Raw genomic sequence first — 14,803 nt, 5'->3', positions numbered from 1 at the left:
ACTATTAAATATTCGTGAACGTTTTTCAATCAAGAAAAATTGCGTGTTTCATTTAACATTACCAAAGCATTGGTGTATATAGGGATTGAGCTTAATGGAAATATTCTAGGTCTGTGTGTGCCAAGAGTAGGATGTTAAATCCGACATAAAATTTGATTGGCGCATTGTTGTAAGTTATCTTGTAGTTTTTTTGTTTGTTTTTAGGCATTGGTGACGTGTCCCTCGGAGGAATGTCAGTAGTCGTCGGCATGGGAGCCGGAAACAGCACCAAGGATGCATCGTAAGTGCACGAGACTGTCTTATTATCAAACTTATGACAAATGTGAACGGAAACAAATATTGTCCACATTTGCAACAAATAATGAACATTTTATCGGTACAATAGAAAAAAGTGCAAATTCTTATACAAGTTTTAGAATTGTTGTTGCTTAAAATATACTGTAGGTAAAATTTGACGCACTGGTTTATACGATGGGTCCCGTAGGCGCTTGGTAGTTGTATCAGTTTAGTGGATATTAAAGCACACAATTTATCTCATCCGTCATTCGTCATTTGCCAATGTAAGTGAAATATAATCTGTCTCCCAAAATCAACAACATCACCTTACAGCACCTTATTTGTCAATGTAATTTCGTCTAGACAACGTTTGCCATGTGGATGTAAATAATATGTTAGCAGCCAATTTTTAGCTGCTTCAAACATGGACCTTGTTTGAAAATTGTTACGCTGTTCTTTTTCCTCGCATTCTTTCACGTATTAAGAACATGGGAAACATTTGGGGGAGGTGTTACGATTCACTGCACCCATACCCTAGTAGTAAGTGTATACAAAAAACGTAGCTTGACTACTGACGAATAACAGCTGTATATATCGTATATTTTTGTTTTCTTTCCACTCAGTAACGACGTGGCTGCAGAGACCAACGCTCGAGTCCGACGCCAGGCGGGCCGCATGCCCCCACCACCGGGACAGGAAGGTCAGGGCACGGTCTCCTTTGGGGGCCTCATAGGGGACTCATTCGGGTCCAGCTCATCCAGGACTCAGCACGTGTTTATGACATCATCGGACTTTCAGCAACGTAAGAGGTTTCTCATTCGCGCTATGCCTCTTGGTTTGCTGTGTAGTGGTCTATAATATATTCCGTTAGTTTTCATTTGGCATTCATTGTTCACATAGTAGTCAGTGACTGTGAAATTGCCCATCACAATCTGTTACTAAAAGTAAAAATGTGTCGTCTGTGCCTATGCATGATCTCTATGTGGATTCGTAATTTCACTTCCCGAATGTGAATACACTAAAATATAGTCCGCAGAAAAATGAAATAATTAAAAAAAACGTATTCGTTGCGGGTAAATAAAAGTTATGTTTTCGCGTGATTACGTAAAAAAGCATAAAGTTCTACTCAAGAAACATTTTTATAAACATTTACTTGCGTTCAACTAAAATTACAGAATGGTGATTTTTGTGCATGACTGTAAAGTGTGTGAGTCTAATGCACATGTTGACGCAAAATAGAAATCGTTCAACAGTTTTCCCCTCATACAACACGAATAACTATACTGATTAGCTGAAAAGCGGCACATGTGGACACAAAACACCAAATGTTATCTACAAAATGATGATTTTATTTAATGAGAGTTGTTTATGAAATCTGTAATATGTTTTCGTTTGGAGGAAATATTTGTCATAAGGAAAATCATAATATATTACTTCAGATATTTTGCTACTAGCTGTTTGTTTCGTTATGTGCTGTATTTAACCGTATTTAAGTAATATTCCAAGGGCGGTCAGTTTCCCCATAAAACCTTTAAGTTACCTGTCACTTGCTCAAGTCAAACATGGCAAGCATTGCCGCTCAAAGAGGTTAACATATATCAAGGAAAACACTTTTTCCAGTAACTGAATGACAATAATGATAATAACTGGTTGAAACGTATGCCAGAAACTAACTTAAACTTACGAGACGTGCTCTGTGGAAAGGTTGTTTAAGGCATGTGCGTAAAGTGTCGTCCCAGATTAGCCTATGCAGTCTGCACAGGCTAATCAGGGACGACACTGTCCACCTAAACTTTATTTTTCCTAAGAAAAGACTTTATTCAAACATAAAATATTATATAAGCGGAAAGTGTCGTTCCTGGTTAACTTGTGCGGACTAAAAAGGCTTTTCTGTGACGACACTTTACGCGCATGCATTAAACCCCTTTTTCACAGAGCATGGCCTATATGTATTTCAACTACATTGTGCCGAAGGTGTAATGAAACACCATCAAGTGTCCATTTCTTTGATAGAACCAGTACATGTCTTCTTAAAAGACTATTTTGAGCACGCTCTTTTCTTATCGCTATGCAGGCAACCTATTAATTGCACCACCGCGAGCTCTATAAAAAATAAGTTTGTGTTCTGTATTGTTTGTAATAGGTGGCGCTTCGTCAAAAACCGATCCCGCAAACATTGAGGCCCTAGGGGAACTTGACGCTATGGGTAGCCCAGTAAGCAGTGACCGACGCAAGCCGATGGGCACAATCGATCTTCAAATACAGAACACCCAGACAGATTATGCAAATGAAATGGGCCAGTCGCCTCTGGAGTCTACTGCGCCACAAGGATCTTTAAAGATCCCCAAACCGCCCAGACAGTCCACCGCTGAACTACGCGCCGCTATTGCAGGTTGGTCTTGAAATCGAGAATATGTGAAAATCTGTGCAAAGAAGATTAGCATCGCGTGCGCCGGGATTTTCACCCATTTAGCATTTTCTCAGAGGCCGTTTTATTTGTTCTTCTGGCGATATACAGGAGACCTTTGTCTTATGATCTATAAACTGTACATGGACTTTAAATTAACGTCTCGTATGAAGTACAAGTAACAACTGAGCGAGTGCTCGAACATGGCACCGACATTTTATCACTAGAAAACGGATCATTGCATATAATATTTGTAAAGTGCACTTTTAAATATATGTATACTCGAGTGGCGAACATTCAAAAGCCCCCAAAAACTAGTCGTATTCAAGAGGATAAAATTTAACAGACTGTTCATTCGAAGAAGGATTTTTGTAATCTGGTTTAATCAGTTGTATGGTTTTGTTTATAAAAAGAGAAGTTAACCAATCGAATCGGTCGAAATACTTATAAAACAAAACGTTACCAAATGTCCAAAATATAGAAAAACAGTCAATGCATAATAATTCTATGTAAATATTTTTCTTTTTTTCCAATCGTAGATGCTCCTCTGATATCTTCGTCTGTTTCTGGGACGAGTAAGAGTAACTCGCCGGCGGATCTGCTGGGAGTCAGCTACATTGATGGTAATGATACTTGCTCATTTAGTAGGCTTGATTGTACACTTTTTTACAGCCAGGAGTTTGAGTTGCACCTTTTTTCACAGCCTTATATCTTCATTGCGAGCTTTTATGCAGAATAAGTAGTCTCTTTTGTGTGGTATTTTTAGCCGTCAGTAGTCTTGATTTTGTACTACTTTCTGAGGTCTGTCAGTAGTCTTCAGTGTGCACGATTTTTCACACTCTTCTGTCTTGATTGTGCACTATAGTCCACAGTCAGATGTCTTGATTGTGAAGTAGACTTCATTGTGCACTATTTTTTACAGTCTTAAGTATTGATTGTACACTTATATTCGCAGTCACTAGTCGTGAGTTTGCACTAATATTCTCAGTCAGCAGTCTTGATTGTGCACCATTTTTCTCAGCTAATAGTCTTGAGTTTTCACTTTTTTTCACAGTCAGTGAGCAGTCTTGATTGGGCACTATTTTTCACCGCCAGTGAGCAGTCTCAGCTCGCAGTCTTGTGCCCTATTTTTCATAGTCAGTGTGCATTATTGATTGTGCACTATTGTTCACAGTCAGTAGTCTTAATTGTGCACTATTATTTATATTTAGTAGTATTGATTGTACACTATTTATTAAGTAATTGAGAACTGTTAATCACACTCAGTTGTGTTGATTGTATACTATTTTTGTCAGTCAGTATCCTTGAGTTTGCACTATTTTTAACGGTAAGTAGTCTTGTTTGTGCATTATTTTTAACGGTTAGTAGTCTTGTTTGTGCACTATTTTTAACGGTAAGTAGTCTTGTTTGTGCACTATTTTTCAAAGTCAGAGTCTTTAGTTTGAATTATTTATCACAGTCAGTATTCTTTATAGGGCAATAAATTCACAGCGTCGTGTTGTAATTTTTTTTATCCCGGCTGTTGCAGCTTAAATATTCTTGTTTTTATAGTTCGTTTGGTCTTTATTGGTCATGGTAAGTATTATTGATTAGGCCCGTGTAGCAGTTTATGTTTTATTTTCAAACAAAACAAATATCGAATTCGAATATGAGAACGTAAAAACCTTAAAAAAGAAGTTAGACAAGTCAACAATATGACGTGTTTAACTGATCGTGAATGCAATATTCCACTTTGTGGAGATACATAATTGATTAACCAACATACGTTTTACTCATCAGCGATTGAAAAAAAGATACGCTAAAAAAATATTCTACATGAATGTTGTCTCTAAAATTTCAGAACTGTCGGAAGGTCAGTCCAACCAGGCCGAAACATCAACCGCCGCGCGCCACGGAACGATGATCGTCAGTGCGGATCAACCAATCAAAGGAGGCGGTTCAAAAGTGGAATACCTCTCTGATAGAACAGGTATTTTCGATTGGTCGATTCTAAATGTCAACTGTTTGGGTTTTTTGGTAAACAATGTGTAATTGAGAACGATCTCGAACGAATTAGGAATCAATCTTGTTAATTTCTTTACGGAGTTTCATGTCTTCTTGTTATTCTTGTTATCAGGTTCGTCAATGTCGGAGTCTTTGGGTGACACGCGGGCGGAAATACGAAGCGCCACCATGGGGATGAACAGATTCGGCTACCAGCCAACAGCAGAACAGGTGCTCGCTGGGCAAGTGGGAATCGATCACCCCACACGACAGATTGACACTACCGACCAGGAAACTACCGGGACAGCTGCAAATGACGCCGCTAGATCGGTTCCCAGCATTCTTACATCCATTCTAGGTAAAGTGTGTATTTGTTAAAGGTTCAATGGTCCTAATTCATATCTTATTCACGGTTGACATTTTAATGTTATGTATTAGTATATGCTTTAAAACATAAATATTCGTAGGAAGTTAATAAATGTGCATTGAACGACCCACCAATATAAATGTGAATCGAACGACCCACCAATATAAATGTGCATTGAACGACCCACCAATATAAATGTGCATTGAACGACCCACCAATATAAATGTGCATTGAACGACCCACCAATATAAATGTGCATTGAACGACCCACCAATATAAATGTGCATTGAACGACCCACCAATATAAATGTGCATTGAACGAACCAATATAAATGTGCATTGAACGACCCACCAATATAAATGTGCATTGAACGACCCACCAATATAAATGTGCATTGAACGACCCACCAATATAAATGTGCATTGAACGACCCACCAATATAAATGTGCATTGAACGACCCACCAATATAAATGTAAACACATAATCATTACTCACAGCATTTGTTTTAAAGGGGCCTTTTCACAGATTTTGGCATATTTTGAAGTTTGTCATTTAATGCTTTATATTGACAAATGTAAACATTGGATCTTTAAAGCTCCAGTAAAAAATCAAGAATAAAATTAAAAAAAGGATAAAAAGTAGCCGGTAGCTGGCTCGAACCAGTGACCCCTGGAGTCCCGGAGCAAGTCTGAAGTAAAAACGCATTAGCCATCTCGGCTATTCCGCCGGGTATATACAGTTTAAGTATTTTATACGTTATATAACCAATCTTCGTAGTTCCGTATATTTAAACGACAACAACAGAACTCTCGAAATTATTCAATCGTTTCGCGTTGCAACGCTTTATAATGTTAAGGTTTTCAAATCGTCAAAAGATACATATAATGGCTATATTGGACTATGGTAAATGTTCAGTCATACTGTTTCTTCACAAATATCATAACTAAAACGAAAATTTGCTAATCTGAAACAACTTTTTTCAATTTTGTCAATTTACCAAACCGTGAAAAGATCCCTTTAAGTTTTTATTTGCAACAACACCTTTTTACCACACACAGATGATATGAAATATATACAATTCTCTTAAATAAATCCATATTTCTCCAGTTTTAAGCCTATACATCATGCTTAACATTTCAATGTTTTATGTTTGATATACATGAATTTTATTTTTAATATAAACGTGATGACTAAATTAACACAAACATGTACAAACACACAACTTCGGCAAAAAACATACGTACGAAATATATGTTTGGACTGTCCCTCAAACCAATTGCATACTTGTTGGTTGTAATAGGCGCTGGGGCGGATGCCAAAGTCACTGACGAACAATTAGATCCTGCAGTGCAGAAAACCAGAGAACAGCTCATTCGTCAACTGGGCGAGGCCATGGGAGTCATTGGTGACAACGCATTGGTTGGAGGAGGATCTAATGCCGGAAAAACGGGCGTAGTCGGGGCAAATGAAGGCAAAGTGGGCGGAGGAGGAGGAGGAGTTTCACCTAACAACAGAAGTGGAAATGAGGTGTTTGGATTGGAAAGCGGTGTGAACTTGCCTACTCAAAAGCCTCAGAAACAAGCTGCTAACGCTAACTCTCGCCCTCAAAAAGCTATTTCAAATAATGATCAGCAGCTTGGTTCGACTCTCGAACAAGGAATGTTCGACACAGCAATGACCCCGTCAAAGCCAAGCAGTTCCCAAACGTCTTCAAGCTCTGTAATCTCTGTAAGCTCTGTAAAGGCGTCGACAGTTGGTTCTGAGTCGGCGGATATGTCAAGTCTTAAAATCCTTCAACAGGCTGGACTCGACCTTGCTACTCTGAGAGCTGCAGGTATTGACATTAACTCATTGATGGGCAACATGAATATGGAAACGCCTAACTCGAAACCAGCAATACAAGAGGTTACACCGACTCGACGGCCAGCGACCGATGTGACAACAAAGCAAACGCTACGTCAGTTGGCCATGGGATCAAAGCCGTCGCCTACGGAGCCCTCTTTAGGTAAACGTTGTATCTACACGTATATTAAAAGCTGTAATGTTTTTATTGTAAACAGGTTTTTTCGTCACTGACTGCGTTGCCTTTTACTTAATTATCCGGAAATGTTTACTTTGTTATTTCTCTTACATTTAGTTTATATGTTTGATTCTAAAATATTCAATAAACACAGCTGGTTTTATTGGTAATTGGATTTTACAGTACTGCCCATTTAATTTTTTTATTGTACAGTATTGCCCCTTTAATATTATTGGATTTTGTTTACGCATCGTGTCATCGTGACTAAATTACGTCATCCGACACACATTGACTGTTTTGGGCTACATGCGTAGGTCATCGGGTTTATATCGTTTAACGTTATAAATATTTTCTCTCTGACGGGCGTTTCTTAATTTTTTAGCAGTCACATAAACAACCAAGCTATGTAATATGGATCTTTTACACCAATTATTGCTGCTTCTTCATGTATTTGCACGATGATGATCTGAAATATTAACTATATGATGCTATATTTTTCAGTCTTTTTCTAAAAAGAAGGGATAGAGTTGACACTTGTTCGTAATTTCATTTCATCGTTCCTTGTTGTAATTCTGTTGCTCTGGTCTCCTTCCTACCATTGAGTAATTAAATGGTAATTAAATTGAATGCGTTTTAATTCCCTTCTATTATTGTTTTATTTGAGATGTAATGCTATGAGATTAAATTTTATTTACACTTACATGTGTCATGAATATTGCTGGGCCAAGTGTGAGGTTGAGCGCTCTAAAACCGGTTTAAACCCTTAATGCTTTGCATTTACCGTTCCAAGGCGGTGACCCCAGCTTTATTATTCTATGTGTGTATGTTGTTTCGTATTGTGCTGTTTCGTACTGTTTTGGCAATTGGTCACTTGCCTTAAATAAAGGACCAACTAATTGCTTATAATGAGAATGCAATACTTCTCCATCAGCCGGAGTTTCACTTCTTTATACTGATTCGAATTCAATAAATACCTCTATACCTCTATAAGTTTTTAAGCGTGTAAAAAGACAAACATTTGAATATTGAATACTTCATAATTTATCTTATTATTTGTATATTTCTAGTTCATACGCCTCAAGAACCAAAGCCAACAGATGTGGTCGACATTGGTACCGCCGGTCTGTCGCTTGAGGAAATGATGGCGATTCTAAACATGGAACAACAGGTCCAGTCCGGCGGATCTGCAACAAACATCGGCACTGAAAGTGTTCTGGCTAAACGGGCGGTTAAAACTACCGAACCAGCAACTTCAACAGCTGGAAGTAGCAAACAAAGAACTGATAACGCAAATGGATCGCTTAAAACAAAGACTGGAGCACAAGCGGTAAACAACAAAATTGGTATGTTTGGAACAGGTATAGAGCATCAAGCTGCCACTACCAATGTTAAGAATGATGTCGGTAGGCTAGGATCGGATTTTGAGTCTCAGATTGCAAACACTGAAATCGACATGTTTGGATCTGGAACCGAAAGTCAAGCTGTAAATAACAACATGGACAGATTCAGCACTGTAACAGGAGTATCACAGAACATGAAAACATCGACGTCCACATCGTCTTCTTCCGTTTCAAGCACCAAACCAAAGGATGGTCCAACTATTGGTACATTGACAATACAAACTCAAATGCAAGAAAGCGCACTATCTCAAGAAATTAATCCTAATATGAAATATTCACCGAAAACTCAAAGTACTGCGTTCGATACCGTCCTTATGGAGGCGAAAGCTATTCCAACTGATGTACAAAAGAACACAGGACAAGTGTCAACGACTTCAACGAATGCAACTAATAGCTCTGCAAGTCAAGTGGGATCGCAGACATTATCATTTACCCAGGAAGATCTCGCAATGCTTCAAAACGACCCACTTCTAGATCTTTTCGGCGGAGATATGACCGCTCTGCAACGCTTCATTACCACTGGAATTATTGATGGTGCAGAAACCCCATCAACCCCAAAGGGTAACATTTCGGCAATAACATCCGTCACATCGACAACAAACACACAGGCGGTTCAGGCGCCACCTCAGGTGAACAGAGGCAACACCACTCAATCGACTGTGATGACTATGGAAGAACTTTTCACGGCAACTGGAAATAACCCGCAAGGCACAGGACCAGAAATGAGTCAAGCCGAAATGGCTGCAATGGAGCAGTACATGATTTCTCAAGGTTTATTTGGCAGAGCAGGAGTCAATGAAGGCATCATAGAAACTCCAAAATCATCAACTGGCAATGTCGACTTAGTAGGCAAAGCGACAGCAACAACGTCCACCCAGGCGCAACGTACTGTCATTAATGGTAAAGAAGACACCGATTTGGGAACACTGATGAAAACTATTCAATCCACTGGAACCAATGTGAACGCTGCATCGCAAACGATAAGCTTGGCCGATATTCTTTCGGGGAACGTTAATATGCATGCTTCAATAGATTCTAGTGCACAAACAAAGAGCACAACTGCGGAACAGACACAAGCCAGCACCAAACTGGTTGGACTTGACTCTTTTACTTCTGATGCAAAAATGTCAGCTGAACCTACTGTTAGTACTTCCACAAGTACAGCCATCGTCACCACAGAACGACTTTCCAGTGGATTGGCGATTGACACGCCCACTACAACATTAGCAACATTAGCAATTGGCAACAACCAAGCCGTTGACGCTCCAATTTCCATTTCTGGTATGATAAGTGAACCCGTGTTTGATTCACAGAATAGCAAAACGGACGGCGTCAATACCTCCAAACAGTCCACAGTCGTGACAACAATTGAAACAAATATTGGACTGAGCACTAGAAATAACGGACAGACCCAGCAACAGACATCAGCAACAGATACAATGGCAATGGCTAGTAATATGAATTTCAATGAAGTTCAATCGAATTCACAATCTTCTTCAGCAAAAGCAACAACGACGACGCAAGCTGAAAGGGCACCTCGTGTAAATGATCAACAGTACAATTCAATGGAAAATCAGGCCCAGCGAGAAATACAGATTTTGATTCAGCGTCAGAGAGAAGAGCTCCGGATGCTAGAGGACCAGAAACGAATACAACAACAACAGTTACTGGCTGAGAAACAGAGAATGGAATTCGAAAGGCAACAGATGGCCATGCGCAAACAACAAATGGAAATTGATGCAATGCGACAAGAAAAATTTCGGCAACAGCAGCTCTTGGAACAACAGAAGCAACAAATGGAACGCGACAGGCTACGCTTAGAACAGGAACGTATCCAAGCTATCGCTGTCGCAGAGAAAAGGGCAGCTGAGGAAGAACGGTTGCGTCTTGAAAGACAGCAACTTTTGGCGGAACAAGAAAGACAACGTCAAGCGCAAATTGCTCTTCAAAAAGCTGAGGAGGAACGACAACAGCAGTTCGAAATTCAGAAACAGAGGGAAATAGAGCTTGCCCGACAAAAGGCTATTGATGAAGAAAAGCAGCGTATAGAGCTTGAGCGGATACAACAGGCTGAACTAGCAAAGCAAAAGGCGTTAGAAGAAGAGAAAAGAAGAATGGAAGAGGAACGCAAAAGGGCGGCAGCAGCAGAGGAAGTGAGAATGTTAGCGGAAATACAGGCTGCAATGGTCAAAGAGGAACAGACGAAAGCTGCTGCCGAAAAAGCTGCTGCGGAGAAAGCTGCGGCTGAAAAGGCCGCTGCTGCTAAAGCTGCGGCGGAGAAAGTGGCTTTGTCAAAATCTGCGTCCTTAAATATTACGGCATCTGCAGGGCTATCCAGTGCAGACGCTCAAATGCTTGCTTCATTATTGGGAGGCCAAACAAACCAAGCTGGTGTTTCTGCGGGTCTTGCTGCCCTTGGTCTTGATGCGAACACACTTATGAAAATGATCGGTCAACCTCTGCCAACTGTGCAGGCGGTGGTAACAACTCCAGCGCCAAGAAAGATACCAATTAGACCGGATCCTCAAACCAGAAATGAAGTACGGCAAATCTTCCTTGACAACATGAGACCTGGGGTCGATCCATTGTCCATACTTGTAGGATTCACACCTGAAAAATTAATGAGAGCTGGCGTCAATCCAATGATCGCACAAAGCGCTGATCTGGCACAAATAGTTCCAGTTGTAGAACGAACCCTTGGTATTCAACTTAAAATGCTTCCAACTCGAGGAGGAGCAAGAGGTATGGGAGGACCTATGGGACAACGGGATCCATTCGGCGGACTTCCAACGCCTACTGATGGTAACCAGAGGCGTCAATTCCTGCTAGAGCAAAGGATGATGAATGAAATGATGCAGGTGTTCGGATTAGCGCCTGAGCCACTGGAACCGGGTGACCCGGGTTATCGCGGACCTGGTGCCACTGGAGCAGGAGCTGCTCCTGGGGCAGGTGGTGCTGCGGCTGGTCCTTTTGATCCCGAGGCTCAGGCTATGGCAACGCAGGGAGCATATCCAGACATGGCCGGGATGGGTGGGATGGGTGGAATGGATATGGGGGGCATGGGTGGAGGGGTGGGAGGAGGGGCGGCGGGGGGAACGCAAGGGCGAATGATGGAAATGCTCGGGTTGTAGAGCCGGAAATATGACTCCGATGCAGTAAGAATGGAGAGTATGTCAATAAGAACTTCGATTTGCGGATGATCACGACGTTCTCAGTTAACTAGAAGATGAGCTGCACTTCATATGGATAGCTTTTCGAATCACAGAAAACGAAACACTTTTTTTCAAATATTTCGAGGTTTTACATGAAGTGTTGGCAAAACGAAGTTTTTCCAGTATTTTGGAAACGCTGATATATTTTAAATTGTATAAATGCTTATATTATTGGTTTATCTATTTAATATAGAACAAACTGAATTTATAAATTCAAAATACGCTAAATCAGTAAACTTTAATATAAATAATCAATCAAAATCATTTAATGGTTTGTGTAGATTCATTCTGGATGTTTTATGGATACCTGTCGCGCGTTTCGTCGAGGGGATTTTATGTCTGAAATGTTTTATATGTGTATATTGTGTGCACCAATAAAGTATTTATGTTCGTTGAATTTATTCCTTGAACTCTTACATCGACCGGTATGAGACTAACAGCAATCAGCGTCGAATCAAGTGACCGTGTCGTAACGATATATTTAACGTTAACGTTAAATGTAGATTATTTGTTTTCGTCGGTGTTAAAATAAATACTTTCATCCATAAACCTTTTTACTAAATGATATCTTCGTTCGGAATAAACACATAGTGATCTTTGGTTTGCTTTACTATGTTCGATTATGTTCACGCTGTGTGCACATGTCTGGTATGCATACGAACGACCCATGTATCATACCGTTATGCTTTATCAAATTTAGCCTATGTAAATGTGTTTGTTTGTTATTTGTATTCATTTGTTTATGAAAGAATTATATTTTTGCCTTTAAATGTGTTTATATGTTGTTAGCAACGTGCATGTGTAGGTAGAGTAAAATGTTTATTATAGTATTAAGAAAATTCATAAATTCTGATTCTGATTTCTATCTCCAGAAACTTATAATTGAAATTATTGTTTTCATACAGTATCCATTTGATATGTGTTAACATATCTAAAATATGATTATATAAAGTAAATTATTATGGAATCTTGTTTTGATATTAAGTTCCCATTTAAATTACATATTTTTTGTTAATTGTTAAAAACATGCATTTAATACTCCTTCTGTGAAATAAAATATATCAAACACTTCAACTAGCTTGTATTACTGACCATTGATATTAACATCTGGCATAGAGCACAGTGAGAGGGTAATTAAGTACCTAGGAATCATGATTCTGTCAGTCTGTGGTCATTATCAATTTGTTCAGGGCAACTCATGCTGGTTTTCTAACTGTATCAGACACTACCTTGCTAAGAAAGCTGAGTGGTAAAAAGTTACACACTGCACTGATCAATATCTGCAGGATTTTTCTAAAAGATTGTTTATCAGTAATAGTTCCCATTATAGATTAATTTGCTACAAACTGATAACAAATATGACAAAACAATAAGTACAGGTTTACACAAGAAATTACAACTTAGCAAAAAATGTCATTATACTAGAAAAATATGCATTTTGATGTATTTTCCCTTAAAGTGTTTTGAAACCAAGGGGTCTTACAAATCCTAGAGCAGAAGTAAAAATAGATTGGGAAACATGACTCAGCAGGTTAAACAAGGGAGATAGATACTGCAAAATTGTGTGCATGTTGTCTTTCTTTCAGCTATCTCTTAGTTGATAGGCTTACCATAAGTAATAATGACTAAAACAGTTATGTTAATTATGAAAATTCTGTGTTATAAAAATTAAATAATACAGTTAATGGTACATTATAATGACATAATAAATACAAAATTTACTACACAGGAAACAAATGTTCTTACCAAAGTTCATGAAGATTGGGCAACTGAATTAAATAAATAATTTTAAAGAGGTTATGAATTAATGGTGTTATTTAATTTTAAGAATCTATAGATTATTGCAAGTTTAATATGCAAAATAGGAAGGATATTAACTTAACATTGTCTTCATTGTAAGAATACATTTAAGCAGCACTTTATAACATAACTAGAGTGTTAACAAGGTTTTACTATAGTCATATATGAGAAAATGCCCCGCCCCATAGCGGCCATGTTTTTCAACCAATCGGCATCATTTTCAAACTCGTCCAAGATATCATTGGGATGAATGTTCTGACCAAGTTTCATGAAGATCGGACAATAAATGTGGCCTCTAGAGTGTTAACAAGATTTTAATAAAGCCACATAAAGCCATATAAGGAAAAATGCCACACCCCTTGGCAGCCATGTTTTTTAAGCAAAGGCTACCATTCTGAACTCATCCAAGATATCATTGGGACAAATCATCTGAGCAAGTTTCATGAAGATTGGACAATAAATGTGGCTTCTAGAGTGTTAACAAGGTTTTACTTTAGCCATATAAGGAAAAATGCCCCGCCCCCTGGCAGCCATGTTTTTCAACCCACCGGCATCATTTTCGAACTCGTCCAAGATATTATTGGGATTAATCTTCTGGTCAAATTTCATGAAGATTGGGCAATAAATGTGGTCTCTAGAGTGTTAACAAGATTTTACTATAGCCATATAAGGAAAATGCCCCGCCCCTTGGCAGCCATGTTTTTCAAGCAAACCTAACCACTTTCGAACTCATTCAAGATATCATTAAGACCAATCTTCTGACCAAATTTCATGAAGATTGGACAATAAATGTGGCCTCTAGAGAGTGAACAAGGCAAATGTTGACGTCGCACAACGGACGACAGACAAAAGGCGATCACAAAAATGCAAGCTAATAATATTATTGTTGTAAGAAAAACAAGTTGTATGGCTTTAATAGTCGTAGTTATTGTCGTTGAAGTATTTGTAGTAGCAGTGGTGAATAGTATACGTATGGTTTGCAATATTAACCTGACAATGGCCTTTATGAATGAATGGAGATACCGGAACGAAGAATACATTTATTTCCGTACTGGCCCCGTTGCGTCTTCCAAACGAAACATGAGCGAACAAGACCGAATGCAAATATAAGCAATAATTTGAGCGTAAGATTTATGATGAATGATTAAGAGTGCCAGTTCAATCTAGTCGAGCGATAATAGAAGGAAAATACAGGTAGGTGATAGAAGCCATAGAAGTTTGCACGATAATTCGTCGTTGTACAAGCTCTCATTATCTTATAATATATACAGTTTTGCTTACACGTTTTATTTTGACCTTTAAAGCTTCTTGATAATAATAAGTTCATATAAGGTAA

General features: G+C 38.9%; 1 protein-coding gene across 1 annotated transcript in view; it reads left to right on the top strand.

Annotated features, from left to right (window-relative positions):
• LOC127869833 (mucin-22-like) overlaps nucleotides 1-11,586 on the top strand; it is a 29,153-nt gene extending 17,567 nt beyond the window's left edge. The window contains exons 6-13 of the mRNA XM_052412493.1: nucleotides 205-280; nucleotides 900-1,078; nucleotides 2,420-2,668; nucleotides 3,223-3,306; nucleotides 4,524-4,652; nucleotides 4,800-5,024; nucleotides 6,336-7,040; nucleotides 8,123-11,586. Of these exons, the coding sequence (XP_052268453.1) occupies nucleotides 205-280; nucleotides 900-1,078; nucleotides 2,420-2,668; nucleotides 3,223-3,306; nucleotides 4,524-4,652; nucleotides 4,800-5,024; nucleotides 6,336-7,040; nucleotides 8,123-11,586 (5,111 nt within the window). The remainder of the gene's footprint in view (nucleotides 1-204; nucleotides 281-899; nucleotides 1,079-2,419; nucleotides 2,669-3,222; nucleotides 3,307-4,523; nucleotides 4,653-4,799; nucleotides 5,025-6,335; nucleotides 7,041-8,122) is intronic.
• Nucleotides 11,587-14,803: the final 3,217 nt, after the last annotated feature.

Source organism: Dreissena polymorpha, chromosome 2, assembly GCF_020536995.1.
Source record: "Dreissena polymorpha isolate Duluth1 chromosome 2, UMN_Dpol_1.0, whole genome shotgun sequence".
NCBI lineage: Eukaryota > Metazoa > Mollusca > Bivalvia > Myida > Dreissenidae > Dreissena > Dreissena polymorpha.
This window is presented reverse-complemented; position numbering and strand designations above follow the sequence as displayed.